At 42.9% G+C, this 21,146-nt stretch overlaps 1 protein-coding gene across 21 annotated transcripts in view; it reads right to left on the minus strand.

Annotated features, from left to right (window-relative positions):
• The window catches only part of PTPRT (protein tyrosine phosphatase receptor type T), a 1,114,889-nt gene that overhangs the window by 133,847 nt on the left and 959,896 nt on the right, over nucleotides 1–21,146 (minus strand). For 10 of the 21 annotated variants that reach the window (XM_005569030.5, XM_045364109.3, XM_005569029.5 and 7 more), the window contains one exon: nucleotides 20,197–20,226. The exons of the other annotated variants lie outside the window; for them this stretch is intronic. In XM_005569030.5, the coding sequence (XP_005569087.3) occupies nucleotides 20,197–20,226 (30 nt within the window). The remainder of the gene's footprint in view (nucleotides 1–20,196; nucleotides 20,227–21,146) is intronic. 21 annotated transcript variants of the gene reach the window in all.

The following is a 21,146-nucleotide window of genomic DNA, read 5'->3' on the forward strand; positions in this document are numbered from 1 at the left end:
TGACACTTTCTGTTCCCTTATGGTTGCCCTGTCCCATATGTGAGCTTCCCCATGTCTAAGGCTTGACCCTTCTCGTCAATTTCTGCACCAAATTTCTGTACTTAAGCAGGGTCCTACTTACTATTCTACAAGTTGGCTTTCTATTGCAGGTGGTGCATGGCAATGATTCTCAGACTTGAGTGTGCATCAGAATCACCTTGATAAGCGGCATTGTTGGTCTCCATCATCAGAGTTTTTGATTTGGTAAATCTGGGGTAAGTGCAAAAACTTTGCATTTCCAAGTTCCTAGGAGATGCTGGGTTCTATATTTTGAGAACCACTGGTCTATGGAATGTCATCCTCTGCCCCAGAGGGGATCACAAACCATTTATCTTCCATCTTTTCTTCATCAGTCACCTCAAACATTACATCCAGGATGCGCACAGTGGCTCATGCCTGTAATCCCAGCGTTTTAGGAGGCTGAGGCGGGTGGATCACCTGAGGATAGCAGTTCAAGACCAGCCTGGCCAACATGGCGAAACCCCATCTCTACTAAAATACAAAAGTTAGCCAGGCATGATGGAGGGTGCCTGTAATCCCAGCTACTTGGGAGGCTGAGGCACAAGAATTGCTTGAACCCGGGAGGTGGAGGTTGAAGTGAGCCGAGATCATGCCACTGCACTCCAGCCTGAGGGATAGAGTGAGACTCTGTCTCAAAACAAACACACACACACACACACACACACAAAATTACATCCATCCCCCACTCCACCCCAAAACTGTAGATGGGCATAAGACCATCTATCCTTTAATCCACAATTCCCATTTTTCTAGAATTTTATCCTAAGGAATAAGAAGGAAAATATACATGTATCATGTAGGTACCACTGGAAACACAGCTTCCTCTATGCCAGGATTTCTCAACCTCAGCACTGTTGGTATTTTGGGCCAGATAATTATTCGCTATGTGTGTGTGTTGGGGAATTACCTAGTGCACTGTAGGATTCTTAGTAGCATCCTCCTTGGTTTCTACCCTCTAGATGCCAGTAGTTCCTCCTACTCCCAGGTATGTCAATAAAAATGTCTCTAGATATTGCAGATTTTTTTTGGGGGGGTGGGCAGAATTGCACCTACTACTGGCATAGTTAGGTAAATGTAATAGTTTAACATTTAGCAGATACTACCATGTGCTTCGTATCTTAAACATAGCTCTGATTTTCACAACACTAACAAGGTAGTGATTATTTCTTTTGTTTTATAGATGAGGAATTCAGGGCCCACAAGGGTTAATCCTAAACTTATAAAACAGGTAAGGGGAACAGGTGGGATTTGAGCCTGCTGAGAGCATGCTCTCCTCCTCACCCAACTTGGCTGCCTTTCTTTAATAGCAAGCGATCGGTTAAAGCCTCGTAAATGTCTAACAATAGGGAATGGGTTCAGTAAATTATAGTGCATCCCCTGGATGGAATATTATGCAGCTATTAAAATGATGGGGGCCATTAAAAATGAAAACTATGTAATGACATGGAAAAATGCTAACTGGATTACCTTAAGTTAAAAAATACTAGAAAATAAAAATGTGTCTATATTGTGATTATAACGATAAGGAAGTATATCTATGTGCGAATGGTTCATATGTTAGATTGAGGATATTAAGGATCATTTTCCTTTCTTCCTTGATATCCATTATTGTTATCAGAGTGTCTTCATGTTCCTAATTCCTAAGTAGTAGCAGAGTAATGATAAGATTCCAGATGTTAGGTTTGCCCTAGGCCCTTCTTCCACCTGAATTAGAATGAACGCTTCTCTAAACTCTGACTATAGCAAGGGGTTGATTTACCCTTACTTTCCCTCCTATTAGCACTGTTGCATCTATGTTTGTGAGCCCAGGCCCCTCTCTTTGCACTGACCAGCTTCTCTAAAGCACAGAAAGCTGGAAGCATAGAAGAAAACAACTCTGAAGGCATTGGTGTGAATCACTCTGGGAGCCAGGGCTATTAGGAACATACAGTCTTAGAGTAAGAGATGCATCTGTCTGTCACAGGGTACTGAGTGGTGCACTGTCTCATGCATTATGCATCAAGAGTGGCCTGGCACCCTGGCCCGGCTGTGCGGGACAAGTCTTGCAAAAGAAACATCTGATGAACTGATTGGAATGTCAAAATGTCATTAAGGATAAATTAATGGATGCGTTACTTTGGCTGTAAGAGGCAGTGCCAGCAAGACAACAGACAGCCGGTGGGCTGTTCTCCAGCCCAAGACAGACGGCGTTTGCAATGGAGATTCATGGCTTTATGCAACGTGAGGTGCTTTGCAGGGAGAAGAATAAACAGAAATGCTCCAGCACTTAAGCGCCATAAAATCACAAGCATGAGATAAATTAATTAGTGTACACTAGGAAGGCGGCTGGTCTGTCTGCGCTCCTGGGGAAAGCTAGAATGGATGGCACTGGGTTAGAGATGACGGGCCCCTACACCAGCCTCCTAAAGAAAAGCAATTGAATTTAATGTGCAATCATAAACTGCCGCTGATGGAAAGATAAGTCTGGTTGGTGTTTGTGTTTTCAGGGATACTATTTCTGCCTACTGCTTCAAATGCGTTGTGTGTGTGGGTCAACTATCTGAGAGGACTGGGGAGACCTGGGAACTAGTTCTGCTTATAACACCATGTAGGGTATGAAGGGTGTTATAATCTCAACACACAGAGCAACTCTCAGGGAAGCCTGACTCCCCCTGTGCCTTTCTAGATAGGGAGTGGTCCATTCTTCTGTGATAGGAGGCTCACCACTTCCCATTCAACCTGACCCAGTGTTAGATAAGGATTGTTAGAGAGTTCTTCTTTAGATTTCCCTAGCGTCTTGCTCCTTATAACTTAACAACCTCAAAGACAACAAGGAGAATAGCTAATGCTTACTGAGTGCTTGCTGGGTGCCAGGCACTGGGCTCTGGTCAAGTTACAATGTTATCATGTATTATCTCCATTTTGCAGCGTAGGAAAAAGAAGACTGGAGGGTGTGAGAGACATGCCGAAGATCACACAGCTAGTATATGGCAGGGCCAAGATCCAAACCTGGGGCTGCCCAAGGCCAGGGCTTGACATCTTAACTGTCACACGGTTCTGAGTCCTGTTACTACCATTAATTGGATGGAGCCTGGCTTTTACAGCAATATAGAATAGGACAAGGCAAGACAGATAAGAACTCGCATGTAGCACATACTGGCCACGGCTAAGCACCTGGCCTGGGTCAGCCTAACACATTGTTCATCAGTAGCCTTTTTGGAGTACGGAAATTATTTCCCCATCTGAGATATCTATTTTCTTATCTTTTTAAAAAAGGTATATATATATATATTTTTTTTTTCAGCATACAAAAATCGGTTTCACTTCTGTGTATTTATAATGAACAAATAGAATCTGAATTTTCATAAATAGTACAATTTACAGTAGCACCCAAAAAAGAAACACTCAGATATAAATCCACCAAAATACACATGGGACCTACATGACAGAAGCTATAAAATGGTGATGAAAGAAATCAAAGAAAATCTAATCAAACGAAGAGACATACATGTTCCTAGGCTGGAAGACTCAGTATTGTTAAAAGGTCACTTCTCACCAAATTGATCTACTGATTCAATGCAAACCTAGTCGAAACTCAGCAGGATATTAACAAGCTTGCAGATATCAACAAGCTAAAATGCCATTGTACATTTATTTCAAAGAAAGAACAGGGAGACAGGTCGTGATGGCTCATGCCTGTAATCCCAGCACTTTGGGAAGCTGAGGCAGGAGGATTGCTAAGCCAGGAGTTCAAGACCAGCCTGGGCAACATAGTGACACACTCCTTACAAAAAAAAATAATAAAAATAAAAATTAAAAACATTAATAAAAAGAATGGGGAAAAGCCTCTAAACCTTAAATGTCCAGAAAATATAACCTGAAACATTGTTATGTTAAATATCACAATCATTTAGGTATAGTTTTTAAATAAAGTTTTTTATGTATGTCTGGTATAACTAAATTGGAATAAAATTCTCTCCAAGGTACAACCCTTTTTATAAGATATTATAAACAAAAACGTTAAGAGACAAAAATTTACTCAATGAAGTTTAAGTAGGACTCAAGAGGCCCATTTAAAAAACAATGAACTTGATCTCAACTCTATCCTTTCTTTAATCTTGCTCCTATTTCTCCAATGCAGATGATAAATTTCATACCAATTGTGAGACAGGGAATGATCTTGCTCCTGTTTTAGGGACAGTGAGTATATTTAAAGAAATGATACAGTTGGTAGAGTTTTTTTTTTTTTTGAGATGGAGTCTCACTCTGTCTCCTAGGCTATGAGTGCAATGGTGCGATCTTGGCTCACTGCAATCTCTCCGCTTCCCGGGTTCAAGCAATTCTCCTACCTCAGCCTCCCGAGTAGCTGAGATTACAGGCATGCACCACCACACCCAGCTCATTTTTGTATTTTTAGTAGAGATGGGGTTTCGCCATGTTGGCCAGGCTGGTCTCAAACTCCTGACCTCAGGTGATCCACCCACCTTGGCCTCCCAAAGAGATGGGGTTACAGGCATGAGCCACCGCGTCTGGCTAGTTGGTAGAATTTTTCATTTGATTGGTATAGTGGTCCATTCTCATCCTGCTGTAAGGATACTACCTGAGACTGGGTAATTTATAAACAAAAGGGTTTAATTGACTCACAGTTCTGCATGGCTGGAGAGGTCTCAGGAAACTTACAATCATGACAGAAAGCAAAGGGGAAGCAAGGCACATCTTACATGGTGGCAGGAGAGAGAGAGCATGCAACGGACACTGACACTTTTTTTTTTTTTTTTTTTGAGACAGAGTCTTGCTCTGTTACCCAAGCTGTAGTGCAGTGGCATGATCTCAGCTCACTGCAACCCCCACCTCCCAGGTTCAAGCGATTCTCATGCCTCAGCCTCCCAAGTAGCTGGGACCACAGGTGCATGCCACCATGCCCGGCTAATTTTTGTATTTTTCGTAGTGATGAGGTTTCATCATGTTGGCCAGGATTTCTCAAATTCCTTATCTCAAGTGATCCACCCACCTTGGCCTCCCAAAGTTCTGGGATTACACATGTGAGCCACCGTGCCCGGCCAAAACTGCGACTTTTAGAACCATCAGATCTCACAATAACTCCCTCAGTATCATGAGAATAGCATGGGGGGAATCGCCCCCAAGATCCAGTCACCTCCCACCCATTCCCTCCCTCAACACATGGGGATTACAATTTGAGAGGAGATTTGGGTGGGGACACAGAGCCAAACCACATCAGTTGGTTTTTGTTTTTTCTACTTTAATTTAGAGCAAAGGGTAAGGACTAACTTTGGACCCTTTCACTCCATCTTTCCCCTGCACTCAGACCTGTGAAGTGTTTCTCTCTGGGGCAGGGGCTGTAGTGCCTACCAGTTTTGCTGTCATGTAAAGTAAGTAGCCTCTTTCAGAATCCCTGCCACAGCCATCATGTGTTTCATGATGAAACATCATGTGTTTCACATTCATCATGTGTTTCATGATGAAAACACAGCACTAGTAATTAGCACCTCTTTTTCTCCACAGGTTTCTTCCTTTATATGGCCTGTGCCCCTGCTCAGTGTGGTGAGACTTCATTTCCTTACATTTAAAATATTTCCTCATTGGAGTGACTCAAAGATTTCGTGAGATACCTGTGGTGTCACGAAATATTAAGATTGGTTTTTGTCCACTGTGCTTGGTTTATAACTACCATATACCTTGTTACAGTCTTTTGCTATAATGTTGGGTGTGTTAGGGTCCAGGGGAAGGCCTCAGGAGATACACCCTGTCTCCTCCCTTCTTCTCACCTGCCCCAAGGCAGGACTCTCATCTTCCCCTGCTTTTCTCACTGTGGATCTTAAGACCCTCCTCTGAGAGGGTCCCACTTCATACCAGGGGGGAGGAATGCTGATTTTATGAAGCTCCCCTAAGAACCCAAGAGGGCTGCGTTTCAAGAGAGAACTTCCAGATAGCTGAATGCGTGGAGATTCCTGGAGGGTGGTGCCCCGGGGAGGATATGGAAGCTCCACATCTCTTCCCCCAAACCTCGCCTTATGTGTCTCTTCATCAGTATTATTTGTAATATGCTTTATAACAGACCATTAAACATGTTTCCCTGAGTTCTGTGAGCTGCTCTAGCAAATTAGTTGAACCCAAAGAAGGGGTTGTGGGAACCCCAACTTGAAGCCTGCTGGTCAGACATTTCAGAGGCCCAGGCTTGTGACTGGTGTCTTGGGGAATGGGAACAGTCATGGGGACTGAGCCCCTAACCCGTGGGATCTGACACTATCTCCAGGTAGGAACTGAATTGCAGGACACCCAGCTGGTGTTTGTGGCTTGATGTGTGGGGAAATCATCCTATACATTTGGTTACAGAAATCCTCTTCCATGTTGATGACTGTGGTAGTGTGAGAGTGGAGAAAAAACACACTTTGAGAGAGTTTTTCTTGACACAACACTTATGTGAAAGTACTTGGTAAACTACAAAACAGGAGTAGACAGAGTAATAGAAAACATAAAATATACTGGCCAGGCGCAGTGGCTCACACCTGTAATCCCAGCACTTTGGGAGGCTGAAGTGGGCGGATCACAAGGTCAGGAGATCAAGACCATGGTGAAACCCCGTCTCTACTAAAAATACAAAAATTAGCCGGGCGTAGTGGAGAAGCACCTGTAGTCCCAGCTACTCAGGAGGCCAAGGCAGGAGAATGGCGTGAACCCGGGAGGCAGAGCTTGCAGTGAGCTGAGACAGTGCCACTGCACTCCAGCCTGGGCAACAGAGTGAGACTCTGTCTCAAAAAAAATAAAATAAAACAAAATAAAAATAAAAAAATAAAATAAAATATACTAATAATAACTATAAGGTACTGAGCACCTACTATGCACCAGATATAAAAACCAGATGTTATATATGCATTCAATTATCTTATGCTGTCCTGGTAAATCCCCACAGCAACCGCCCACATTTGGTATTATTGTCCCCAAGTTACAGATGAGAGAACAGGGGCTCAGAGAATTTAAGTTAGTAAGCGACAAAGTCCAGGATTCAAACCTCAGTCCAGTCCATGCTCTTTTCACTACAATGCTGCTTCCAGGTGTTGGTTATTCTTTTCCTCTTTTCCTCACCATTCAGAGCTAAGGCAAAAGCACTGTTTAGCACCCTTAAGTAATGGAAGATGAGATTACAGAAGTACAATTTTTGACCAAATTGCCCCTTGCCTACATGGCTGGAAAACATCACAGTAAAACAGTCAATGCGTATACTTCGAATCAGTCACAGATCTGGAAAAACCTTAGATCCCACACTTTCACGGTAGCTCTGCTGTATAAAGGAAAGATAAGAAAAAAAATATGAAATCCCCTACCAACCAGATATGAGCTTAGATTTTTCACCAAAAGTTCTCATCTGGTAGATTCCCAAATCAAAATTGGTATAGGGAAGGAAGAATGAAATAAAGTATAAAGACTTAGCTCTTCTCCATTTCTGAAAAAGTCCATTGTTGCTAAGCTGTTTTCCCAAACAGAAGAAGCCTTCTTTAGTCTCGAGGCTCAATTTGGTTTACAACATTAATAAAATGATATTTATACTCTTTACAAAAATCAAGTCTTTCATTAAAAGCAGGGTTTTGACCACACTACTCTTTCTATTCTTCCACTTAAAAAAACATGGGTGATTGTAGTATACCCACCAATTCCCACCCTCTTAGAATGTTCACAGTGGTTCAAAGCCCTTAGAATAAAAAACTGCTCCAGAAAGTAACTCAGCCAATGTTCTTTTATTCTGTTAAGAAAGAGATTTCATCAGCGGAAGCATTGAGTCCCTTGAGGCTTCAGGGATAAAGAAAGGCTTCTGAACACACACTTCTCATGAGATAATCATGGTGAAGGAGACTTTACTCCTCATAATGCCTCCAAAACCATAATGAGTAGTGATTGTTGCAATAGATACTATTTCAATATGTATGTGCTCAGGGCATTTTTGCCCTTTATTAAATGACCTCTGTACATTTATGAACAGTCTAAGGATTGTCTACCTCAATACCTAAAAAAGGAAATGATGCCACTAAATAGCATCTTGTCTTCTATAGATTTTGCTTTCCAAACTCAGGTTCCATCATCATACTCAAAATCGTGTGTATCTGATGATCCTATGGGACCAAACTCTCAACTAAGGTTCTGGACTAAATGGCCAGGCTAATGCTTCATGATGCTCTTTCAAATGTCTTTATTTGATAGCCCTGGATTCTCAAGCCCTTCCAGATGGGTGGTTCTCAACTATGGTTTCAGATTAGAATAACCTGGGGAACTTTAAAATGTCTGGGCACTACCCCAGACCAGTTAAGTCAGTTCTCCAATCTCTCTTTATAATAAAGACTGTGGCTTGGGGTCTCCTCCCTAGCTGAGTGCCCTCCCCAAAATACACCAACTCCTCTAAGCTCTGTTCCCAGAAAGGCAACATTTCTAATGGCACTGTTCAGAATATGGTGGCCCCTCTCAAATGCTGACAACCTTGCCTTTTTAAAGGAAGGTGTTGCCAGCCACATCTCAAAAAAAAAAAAAACAAAAAACAAAAAACAAAACCTGTCTCCCAGCCCCTGTATTTGGAAATGGCCATGGTAGCACACTCCCCTGACCCCATTCAACCCCAGCTCTTTTTCTGCCCACCGGTCTACAAAGTCTTCTCATATAAAAATGACATCGTCTTCCTTTGTAGTTCTGGCCAAAATCATTAGTTATCTCTTTTCTTTCTTGTTCGTATTACCATGGATGGATGCCAGGAAGAGGGTTGTCTTACCCAACCACTTGGAGCAGAAAATCTGTGAAGTTTAAGGACCACCATCTAAAATCCTCCTACTTCATTCTATTTTCAAATTCTTCTTCTACATAACCTATATCTGGTAGTTAAAATTGATCTCTCCCCTCTCTCTCTCTCTCTCTCTCTCTCTCTCTCTCTCTCTCTCCCCCTCCCTCCCCCACCCACCTCCCTCTGATTTATCAAACCACTGCTTTGTTCTAGCCTAGCTCTATAATTTCATAAATGACAATAATTCCCCTGGCACGTACACTGTATTAATTTCTTAGGATAATCCCATGAATTGAACACTATCATTCCCACTTTACAGATGAGAAAACTGAACCTCAGACGGTTTAGGATTCACAGATACTAAGTAGTATAAATAGGACTCAAACTTTCTCCCTGCCCTTTTCTTTCCCTCTCTATCCCATTCCTTTCTTCCTCTTCTTTGCCTTTTAAAGTTTTTTTCCTAGCATGCTATCAAATTAAGTAATGAAAAATGGTGTGTTTCTGTGTGTGTGCGTGTGTGTGTTTTTCAATGTTATGAGGCCAAGGAGAAAAGTGAATGAATGCGTCTTTTTATTTTTGAGACAAAATCTCATTGTGTCACCCAGGCTGGAGTACAGTGGCGCGATCTTGGCTCACTACAAACCCTGCCTCCCGGGTTCAAGCGATTCCCCTGCCTCAGCCTCCTGAGTATCTGGGACCACCCCATACAGCTAATTTTTACATTTTTAGTAGAGATGGGGTCTCACCATGTTAACCAGGCTGGTCTCAAACTCCTGACCTCAGGTAATCCACCTGCCTGGGCCTCCCAAAGTGCTGGAATTACAGGCATGAGCCACCGCGCCTGGCCGAATGTGTCATTTCTTTAAGGGAACATCTTGCATCTACTTTATACCAAAAACTTTACTGGACCTGTTAACCCATGGTATCTTCCCTCAAAGGAGAATCAGGGACTTCTCCCCTTTGTTATGTCTTCACTGCTCTTCTTTTCATGCACTTGTAACATTATTTTGTAACGTTAACAGGCTCAAGATCCTTTTAAGCTGTGAGCTCCTTGAGAGAGTATTTCTTACTAAAGACTCAACAATTTTCTCTCCTTAGCACAATGGAATTGCTCAGCAAATGCTTATGAATGAAATAATATGCCACTTAAACATCAGAGCTATTCTAAAATATAGGTGTTATGACTCCCATTTTACAGATGAGAAACTGAAGTTGAGATGGAATTAAGTGAATTACCTAAAACTGTGGAACCAGAAAACTCGGGGCTTTTTCCTGCTTGGCACAGTCATCTATCTAACAATGACTTCCGAAATACCTCCAAGCTTAACTAGACAACTAGCTAATAAGTGGGAAAGCACTTTGGAAGAGATAAAGCCCTAAAAACAAACAAAATGCAATCATTATCATCATCATCAACATTGTGGGGCTTAACTAAAGCATTTCCTTCCATTAAGAGCACTATTTTGAAACACTTAGCAAGGCATTTTCCAGTTTGTGCATCGCAGGATCCCATCTTTGCTACAGCTCTAGCTGTAAGAGTCATTCCCATTTTGGGGATGCTTGCTGAAGGTAGTGCTTTCAGAAGTAAACCCAATACTGCCTTGGAGTCATATTGCTAAGGGGGCACTGTGGCTGGGCACTTCTGACCCTGGTTCTCTCTGTGGCTGGATCAGCAAAAGGGTATTGCTACAGTCTTCTCTGTGATACATCTTCAGCTCCCCCAAGCAGGAGCTATGTATGAAGATCTCCATGGCTCTCAGGTCCAGCACAAGCACAGGTAAATAGAAAATGCCTATGAATGAATGACTGCCCAAGGAAAAACATTTTAGAGTTTATGTATTATCAGCAGGCAACAAAGTAATAACCACAATCAGTTGGTATGCAAAGTGTTCACAAGCTATGAAGAGTGCATTTCAGGGGCGGGAAACCCACTTGTCTCCAGAAAAGCCAATGGGACAGTCCCAAGCTGGGTTCTCTGAAAATCAATCAGACTCTGAGAGACATTGACAAGCAGGAGATGTATTGGGGAAGCTTGACCTGTAGATAAAAAGGGAAGGGGAGAGAAGGGGAAGAGGAGGAAGGGAAGGAGAAAGAAGAAGGGAAGAGAAAAAGAAAGGGAAAGAGTGGGCAGAGGAAAGGTTGAATGGTGAGGCAGTTGTAGCAGTGTCTAAAGCCTACCCCATGGGAAGCCCTGAAGCTGAGGTGGCTTTTACACCCTGTGTCAACCAGTGAGTAGATGACTTTGGGTGAGGCAGCTCCAAAGGGCAAGTTCTGAAGGAGGCTGTTAGTGTCACAAACAAGTGGACTTTCCTCCCGTGAAATGCACTCTTCATTGCCTATGAACACTTTACATACCAACTGATTGGGGTCATTACTTTGTTGCCCACTGATAATACAAAAACTCTAAAAAGCTTTTCCTTGGGTGATCATTCTTTCATAGGCATCTGCCAGCATCAGTTGTAGTGAATGCGAAGTCCCTCATTCTTTTTTTTTTTTTTTTTTTTTTTGAGACGGAATTTCGCTCTTGTTGCCCAAGCTGGAGTGCGATAGCATGACCTCAGCTCACTGCAGTCTCCACCTCCCGGGTTCAAGCGATTCTCCTGCCTCAGCCTCCCAAGTAGCTGGGATTACAGGCATGCACCACCATGCCAGGCTAATTTTTTGTATTTTTAGTAGAAATGGGGTTTCACCATGTTAACCAGGCTGGTCTCAAACTCCTGACCTCAGGTAATCCACCCACCTGGGCCTCCCAAAGTGCTGGGATTACAGGCATGAGCCACCATGCCTGGCCCCCTCATTCTTGAAGGGGGATCTGAGGAGCACATCACAGTGTCCTCCACAGGAATTTTCTAACCACATTTCAGTAGGGTACTCCTTTCTGTTAGCAGGGAATCTCCATACTCTCATTAACCTTCTTTATAAAGTTCAAGTATGTTTATGAGGTAGAAGCATTAAGAGTCACAGACAGTCTTTTCTAAGCCTCAAGACATCACTAACACCTGGTTGGTATTATTAGGTTGGTACAAAAGTAATTGCGGTTTTTGCTGTTCAAGGTACATTTTACCTTTTTAAAATAGTAACTACCACAATTACTTTTGCACCAACATAATAAAATTTAAACTTAGGTATAAACTTATAACTGAAGTATAAACATCTTTTGCCACCTTTGGAGGGAAAATTTGTATTTTTCCTGATTAAAGTGACAGAGCCTCTGACTTACAGATTTGCTCTACTTGGTATGCATGATTGATGCATTTAGACTCCAATTCAATAGAGTAAACAATAAAGCATCCGTTCGGTTGTAATCCCTATCCAAATCTATCCATACACATGGTCTAGCCCAGCGCATTTATATCTATTAATATCTCATTGTAATAGCGGCCATTAATTTTACACATTTATAATTGTGTCATGCAAGTACCAATGAAACATTTCTAAACCTAAAATCCATAAACCCATATAAGACTACAAAATAGATGATCTGAAAGCTCTATCATCACCATCGGCCAAAATAAGTGAACATGGATATTAACAAACTTCTAGAGAATGGAATACTATAACTCAATGAGAGACAAAACAAGATTGGAAGGGTATCAACTCCACACATATAACCACTCACGTATGTTCGTTCATTCATCTAATCAACACAATGTTATGATGCCTGATTTGTCCTGGGCACTGATCTAGTCATTGGGAAATGAATGATGAGTAGTACATAGTTCTCTCTACATGGAGACCGACATACAAAGATGTCAAGGGCAGGATAACCTGGGAAGGGATCATGAATTAGTCAGTCAATGGGTGAAGGAACAAAAGATAAATGCAACGACAAAGATATGAGCCCAGCACTATGGGCATGCTCTGTGGAAATTGGAGGGGGCCTCCAAAGTACAGAACAATGATACTCCCTTTATAAAGATACTGGAATTTTCTGGGCACACAAGGGGGATAGGAAGAATTCCAGGAAGAATGCACTGCAGGGATAAACATTATGAAAGGGACAGTTAAATCAGAGTGGTGTGAGGATGTCATGAGAGTTGTTCTTAAAGTCAGTAGGAAAAATAAGAATCTGAGATACTTGTTAAAATGCAGATCCCCAGACCGTGCTTTTAAAGAGACTGAGCAGAACTGGGGGTGACACTCAGGAATCAGAATTCCCACCAAGGGTCTCCTCTTGGCTGAACAGCAACACTGCTAGTAACCACTTTAGTCTTGACTGAAAATGTTAGATTTTCACCTATCAACATGTTTGCTGTAGATTATTTGATATTTGCTGGTAATTGATATTTAGCATCTTTAAATGGTTTTCTTCTATTCCTATTTTTTCTTCATTTTTATTCAAAGTGGCTGATAAATTACATTAAATAACTTTTGAGTATTTCTTGATGGAATCATTTTAAAATGCCTGTTTAAATATATTGAAGCAATGATATCTGCTTCACAGCAGCTGATGATGTGAAACGCATATGCCTTTGAAGAAAGGAGCAGTCTCTTATTTTGATGAGGCCCTACTATGTGCTAGGCATTTTACATTACGTCCATTGAATCTTTGTGAGACTTCTTCTGTACAGTTTGCATTTTTTAATCTCTGTTTTACATACCAGGCAACTGAGATTCAGAAAAAGTTGAGTGACTTGTCCAGGTCACACAGATGCAAAAATAGAAGTAAAAATGGCCTTAAAGTCACAGAAGCAAGGAAGGTACAAGGTCTAGAGTTATCTAAAAATTGATGTCATTTTTTTTTCTTTTCAAGAACAGAGTACCACCCTGTTGACTTTAGCTTTAAGTCTTTTAAATTCATCTTGTTTCTTCACTCATTACACAGGCACTTACTGGGGTTCACTGTATGTGTTAGGAGTTCCATGAAGAACACTCTAATGAGCAAGCAACATCCTTAACACACATTTGCTCCTGCCCATAATATAAAGCAACTGCAGTTCAGAGAAAGGCGCCATTCTCACAGGTGGAGAGAATCATGGGAGACTTCTTGTAGAAGGCAGTGTTTGATCTGGACTTTGAAGAATGACGTAGGATTTGAATATATTGAGATGGAGGAAATTGGAAGCTATAGAAAAGCCCAGGAGTCCCATGGAGTATCTGCAGACAGAAACCAGCCCAGGTCACGGTTTTCCGCCTTGGAGACACCTGCACAAGGCATTTGTCCAAGGCTAAGTGAAGTAGTTACGTGCTCTCTCTCAGCCAGAACAATTGGTAAACATCTTCGCGCTTTCTCAAGAACTACTACACTAAAATACCTCTGTTCAAAACAATTACTGTGCCCATCACACACCTTGAGGTAAATTAACCTGTGGACATATGCCAGCTCTTAATATCCTTTAAAAAGGCAAACACTGAACAATTGAAGTTGTTGGGGTCTGCTTTACTACAGAAAGGCAAAAAGGGATCCCAGAGAAGCATTTTTGTCAGCTCAGAATGTGAGGAATAGTAGCTGCTATTTATAAAATACCTACTGTGTGCCAGCCACTCTACATGTACACTCTCTCACTGTCCTTCACCAAAACACTGGGAAGTCACCGCTGTTATCACGATTTTCCAGATGAAGAAACTGAGGCTCAGAGTGGTTCTATGAGTGTTCCAGGTGGAAACAATCTCACAGGAGAGGCAAACCTAGAATTGTGAAATAGGCCTGACACCAAAACCCACATTATTCACATTTGTGTGTGTGTGCACTGGAGAGAAAATAATGGGCCTTATCTTTAACTATCCTGTGTCCCTGGGTCCCCAAGTCCCTCTGTTCCATAGCTCGATTTTTATTGGGCTATTACTTATCCTGGTCATTAACACCCCTTTTGCAACCTCTTGCTCTAACCCCTTGGCTACCTCTGATGCAGCAGCTCAGTGCCCTCAGCTCTGACTCATCTCAGCATGTTGCCTGTGCACAGCACTGCTTGGAAGACCAGCCACATCACGTGGCCAATCCCCAGGACAGCAGAGACAGGACTGACCCAACAGCCTCCTTGCCAGCCCGGAATAGCTACCACTTCTTATCCCTAGCAGGGCACTGTGGCCATGCACAGAAACGAGGCCCTACAGGCAGACAGGTACATTTGGTACCTGGCTCTTCTGCAACCTGGCTGATGTGCTCCAAGCACATGGTCCAGGCAGAAGTGCCCCCATCTCCCAAAGAACAGGGCTTAGTAAGAAGAATGGGTAGAGCTTGTGGGCCATGTGGTCCCGAGCTCAAACTTAACCCTGCTGCATTCTGGCTGTGAGCAATAGACAAGTCTTCAAACTTCAGTCTTAACATCTAAATAAAATCAACAAAATAACATATACTTTGCAGGGCTTGTTATAAGCATTGGGTGAGTATATATAGTAGGGACCAACTGGTAATGCCTTTCAACTTCTGCCCTTTTGTAGTCTGGTATAGGGTGTGCCTTATTCACTTTTGTGCCTGCAGTATCAGGCACAGGGTAAAGTACATAGCAGGAGTTCAATAAAACAGGATGAATCTTGAACCTCACCCTCTCCCTACTCTCAAAACTCTAGGGCAATAATTGGCAAACTGTGACCTGTGGGCCAAATCTGGCCCACTGCTTGGTTTTTTAAAATTAAGTTTTATTGGAACACAGCCATACTGATTCAAACACATCGCCATGACTTCATGCTACAACATCAGAGGTGCATAGATGCGACACAGAACACATTGGCTTGTAAAGCCGAAAAGATTTACTGTCTGGCTCTTTATGGAAAATATTTATGGACCACTGTTCTTGTGTAGGGATACTTTCAGTGATGGAGAGCACTTGACGGCCTCTTTATTTTGGGGGAAAAATAGAATTCCTCTGCTCCTCCCCCACCATACTTTATCTCCTCTTTCCCTAGTTTATTTTTTCTTCTTAGCTCTTACCACTACATACTATTTATTTTTGTTATATATGTTGTTTATTTTCTACCTCTTCTACTAAAAAAGCTCCACGTGTGTAGGGATTTTTGCTTGTGCTAACTCCTATATACCCAGAACCTTGTCCAATGCCTAGCATATAGAGGGCATTCCACAAGTATTTGTGGAATGAATAAACACTGATTTCATTGAAGAGATTGGTTAGTCAAAGTGTGTTGAAGAGAGGACACCCTTTGGCTAACCAATCTCTTCAGTGAAATCAGTGTTTATTCATTAAAAGGACCAGGGGCTCCTAATACCTATGAGGAGGGTATTACTTTTCCTATTTTATAGATAAGACGAGTGAGACTCCAGTTAAGTCAGTGATTCTCTAACGTGTATGAATCACCTGGGACCTTGTTATGATGCAGATTCTGATTCAGGGGTCTGGGCTGGGGCCCTTGATGCTAGATCTCTGACAAGCTCCCAGGTGATGCTGATGCTGCTGGTCCATGGTCCACACATTGAGGAGTGAGGCTTCAAGGCTCCCCCTCGGGGTATATACTAGCACATAAGGGGACATCCTTTCCTTTCTGTTTCCTCTTCCTCATCTCCATGCCTCTCTCAATCCTATGGTCTCCGAGTCCTGTCCCTCCTCCTCTCCTACACTGTTGCCTGTGACCAAACACCTAGCCTCCAGACCTTCCCTTCCATAGCCCCCGCCTCCAGCATCTTCAGCCCCTTCCTTCTGCCCAGGCTCCTCCACTATAACTAAATCTCTGCCCAGGACTTTCTAATCCTTCTGGAGGCCAGTATCATGTGTCTCCTCCATTTTACAAAAAAACGTGATCCTACTCATGGTCCCTAAGCAGGATGGCTTCCTCCTAAATCTTCATCCCTAAAACCTGTGCAAGTGATTTCTGATGGCCAAATGTCAAGGTCATGCCCAAGCCCACCCCCTCCATCCTCTGCGGCATCTGCTATGGCCAACTAACTCCCCCTGCTGCAAAAACCTTCTCCTCTTGGGCCTTATGTTTTACTCCTATCTGTCTGTCTGCTTTGCCAGTTCCTCTCCTCTTCTATTTCTATAATCATGGTCAGTTCCTGGGCCTCAGCCCCTGGCCCTTAGCCCTCTGTTCTTGTCCTCTTTCTTCAGGCCTGCTTTCATCCACCTGGCACTCTCATCTGCCACCACTCAGGGGAAGGTTCCAAACATCCATGTCCCACCTAGACTTCACTTCTGCATTTCCAAGTTCCCAATGGATGCTTTTGCTTGGGAGCTCCACCAGCATTCTCATTGCAATATATCCAGAGTCATACGCATATGACTCACATGACCATTTCTCACCCCAAGAGGTCTCTATTTCCAGGATAATCTGTTCTCCCTCCCATCTACTTCTGGGTAGCTTTGGGGGAATGATTTAGCTTCTCAGAGCAATTTCTCTCCCATTAAATAGGGATAATGGTACCTACCGAACTAGGCTATTCAAAGGACTCAGTGAGCAAATGTATGTACAAAATACTTGGCGTGTGGTGGTGGTTTCCTATTTTCCTCTCCTGTATAAATGATTAAACATATCTTACCTGTTCAATCCCTTTAAGTCTAGGAACTGGTTCATCTCTCACAAGTGCTTGGTGGTAGTTGGGATGGGAAGATGGTGCTTAAGAGAAAAACCTAACCACCTAAGGTTTCTCTATAGAAGGCAGGCTATTTGCAGTGGCATACAATATATGACCCTCATGGGGGCCCTGAAGTTGGTGAATATAAGATGAAGATAATTATGGAAACCCTGTGTCCTATCCAGATGCTTCTGCATCCTGCTACTGGTATGAGCTTCCTGCTCGGGGACCTGTGGCACAGAACTTCAACCAACTGAAAGGCCTGTAAATCACTGGACCTTCAACTGCAAGTATGTGCAGATCCATCCTCTGTCCTCTCACACTGCTCATCTTGGTATCCACCCCAGCACCCAGCACACAACACTATATAAAGTGGGCATTCAAAGACCCTGCTAGACAAACTGGCTGATAGAGGGATGGAGGTGAGATGCCAGAGGTGGTGATGGGTCCCTGTATACCCACATCTGCTGTGAAACATGCAAACCCTAAGAGGCCCTGAAAGAACAGAGGGGCTCTCAGGGACTGCCATTCGTGCCATGAACCCTGTGGTTTCTGAAAGGGGAAATAAACAAAACTAATATTTCACAAGTGTCAACTTTGTGCCAGGCACTTTACAAAATCATCTCATCTCCTCTTCACAACAACTCTGTGAGTCAGGCACTATTACCCTCATTTAATAATTAAGAGAAAAGAGAATCAAAAGGTTTAGAAAATTTGCCCACGGCTCTATAACCATGATAGAGGCAGGACATGAGCCCAGAGCTGCATCACTCCAAAAGCTCATTCTCCTTCCACCATAGCAATGACACACCATATTGTTTTGTACCTCCGTTCCTTTGCAGATGCAGTTTCCTCTAATCAGAACTTTAATTTTTTCAGTAATGTATAAAGCCATCTCTGAATACACTGATAACTATCCCCTGCAATATAAAAAATTTGTCACTCAACTAAGTGCTCCTGTACCACAGTATGTAGAGGCGTCTCTCAGCTGACGTTTCTAATAGGTGATGTTATGCTAGTCTCTCAGATAGGTTTGAATACTGTGAGGCTGAACCTCTGGGTTCTAGTCATTTCTTTTTTTTTTTTGAGACGGAGTCTCGGTCTGTCGCCCAGGCTGGAGTGCAGTGGCCGGATCTCAGCTCACTGCAAGCTCCGCCTCCCGGGTTTATGCCATTCTCCTGCCTCAGCCTCCCGAGTAGCTGGGATTACAGGCGCCTACCACCTCGCCCGGCTAGGTTTTTATATTTTTTAGTAGAGATGGGGTTTCACCGGGTTAGACAGGATGGTCTCGATCCCCTGACCTCGTGATCCGCCCGTCTCGGCCTCCCAAAGTGCTGGGATTACAGGCTTGAGCCACCGCACCCAGCCTCTAGTCATTTCTTCATCTACACTGTCTGAAACATAATGTGCATGTTCAAAGCATGTTTGTGGGATGAATTAATAAACACATGGCATAAGTGATCTGGTACTTCCAGTATTGGTGATGGGGGTCCATTTGTTCCCATATAACATGAGGGTGGTAGTACCCGTCCTAAAGACCTGTGGACCCAACACTGAGCAGAGGGGATGGGGCAGCCTTTTGCTGGCTCCATCTTTATCTGTGAAGTCCTCAGCAGGTAATGCTGTTAGGCACAGCCTCTCTCATAAAGCTGAGTTTGCCAGAGGTGAGGGAAGACATGGAGTGCTAAGTAATACACTTTACTGGAAGCCAGGCATTACCTGTTTTAATCCCACTCTTTTGCTAGCTGGATGTGCCACGAATTCACATCCTTCAGTCTCTTTCTAAGGTCCCTACAACCTCTCAATTTTCAAAAATAGAAAGTGCATATTAGGAATGTAGGACTAGTTCAGGGGCCTTCTAACTTTTTATCACCAAGGATCTATTGTACAGAGTTGTTCTCCTTTGCTCTCATGTTTTGAGAATCTTTGTTGTTGTTGTTATTTATTATTATTATTATTTTGAGACAGAGTTTTGCTCTTGTTGCCCAGGCTGGAGGGCAATGGTACGATTTTGGCTCACTGTAACCTCCACCCCTGGGTTCAAGCAATTCTCCTGCCTCAGCCTCCTGAGTAGCTGGGACTACAGGCACCTGCCACCACACCCAACTCATTTTTGTATTTTTAGTAGAGACGGGGTTTCACCATGTTGACCAGGCTGGTCTTGAACTCCTGACCTCAGGTGATCCACCCGCTTGGCCTCCAAAGTGCTGGGATTATAGGCGTGAGCCACCACACCCGGCCCTCTGTTTTATTAATAAGGAAAATAATCACTATTTTTTAGCAAGTGCAAAAAAACGGATAAGCAAGCACCCATCTATAACTTCCAACAAAATGCGTTGATAACATAAGATAAATAATGCTAAACACCAAACACATAATCCCAGCCCAAAGCAAAGACACTGGATGTTTCTTTCACCTGTGAGGCTGGTTCTAGATCAAGTAATGAATCCCTGCAGATTTTCTGAAATAGCAGAAACAGCCAATGAATTCCTTTCTAAACTTTGAGCCCCCAGGGCTACCCATTCTCCAGGTAAAAACAAATGGATTCAGAAGTTGCTAAGACTGTGATTCTGTCTTATGTGTGCAAGTCCTACAGCAGGATTTGGTCCCCTGCTTGATGGAATTCAGGGATTCCTAAATAGAAAATTGCACTCACAAAGGAGAAACAGCCCTTCACATCTCTAAAAATAAGAGGAAAAAAATCCAAGATGGCAGAAACATAACGAACTTGAACAATGACAGTACACTTTCAAATGGAACATATTTATGCAAAATAAAAACTTTAAGGCTACAGATAGCTTAGACAGAAGTGAAAATGAGAAACTAACAGACACTTGGTTGGTGCAGGAAATGCATGCTACAGGTTCCCTTACAGGGCACGAAGCAAAGTTAACACCAGCTCGATACTTACAAGTAATAGGAGTAGGAATAAGCATTTCTTCTATATATTGATGGGCAGTCAGATGAAGGAAATGTCCAAAATGGGGGAAAAAGAAAAGACAAACAAACAAGAATTAGATTTTTAATGAAATCTTGATTCTTAGAAATGCACATATTATTTCAGCATCCCTAAGCTCAAGGAGATGCAAGTTCCTCTACTAATCATCTTCGCTGAGAATCAGATATTTCCAGTAGTAGAAGAAACAAGAGAGACCTCTTCTATAATAGGGGAACTCATGGCCTCACACAGAGGAAGCCAAGTTTCATGTTGGCTGTTGTAGTTGTTTCAAAGTTCTTCCTTATGGTCAGCCAAAACTAGCTTCCTTATAATTATGATTTTTTTTTTTGGTCGGCGGGGGCTGGGTGGGGGTATTGGATCAGCTCTCAGTGGCTTCCTAGGACTAGTCTACCACTCTTCCCTATGATAATGTACTGTGATCTAAGCAACACCAAACTTCTTCTTTCTCCTCTATTTCAGAAGAGACAGAATCACATCAGAGTCAATTTAGTAAGGTCATACCCAAAGCAAGGAAATCATATAGCCAGTGCCCAAGAAGGCTGCCCAGTGATCTGCACTTCCTAGTATTCAGGCCCTTGTGGAGTGCCCTTCCACACTGAGTCAGGGCTGGCCCTGTGTGAACAGAATGTGGTAGGAATTATGTTCTGGGACTTTCCAAGCTGGGGAAAAACATAAGAAGCCTCTCAGCTCTGTCCATAACTCTCTTAGAACCCTCAGTCTCCATAGAGGAAGCCCAATTTCCCTGAGGCTACCATGCTGGAGAGATCACAGGAGAGCCTCTGAGACTACATAAAGAGAAAGAAATGTCCCACCAGCCCCCAGCCATTCTACTTTCAGCCAATCAAGATACCTCAGCTGAGACCACTGACATCGCAGAATAGAAATAAGTCATTCCCTTTAAG

This window comes from Macaca fascicularis, chromosome 10 (assembly GCF_037993035.2).
Source record: "Macaca fascicularis isolate 582-1 chromosome 10, T2T-MFA8v1.1".
NCBI lineage: Eukaryota > Metazoa > Chordata > Mammalia > Primates > Cercopithecidae > Macaca > Macaca fascicularis.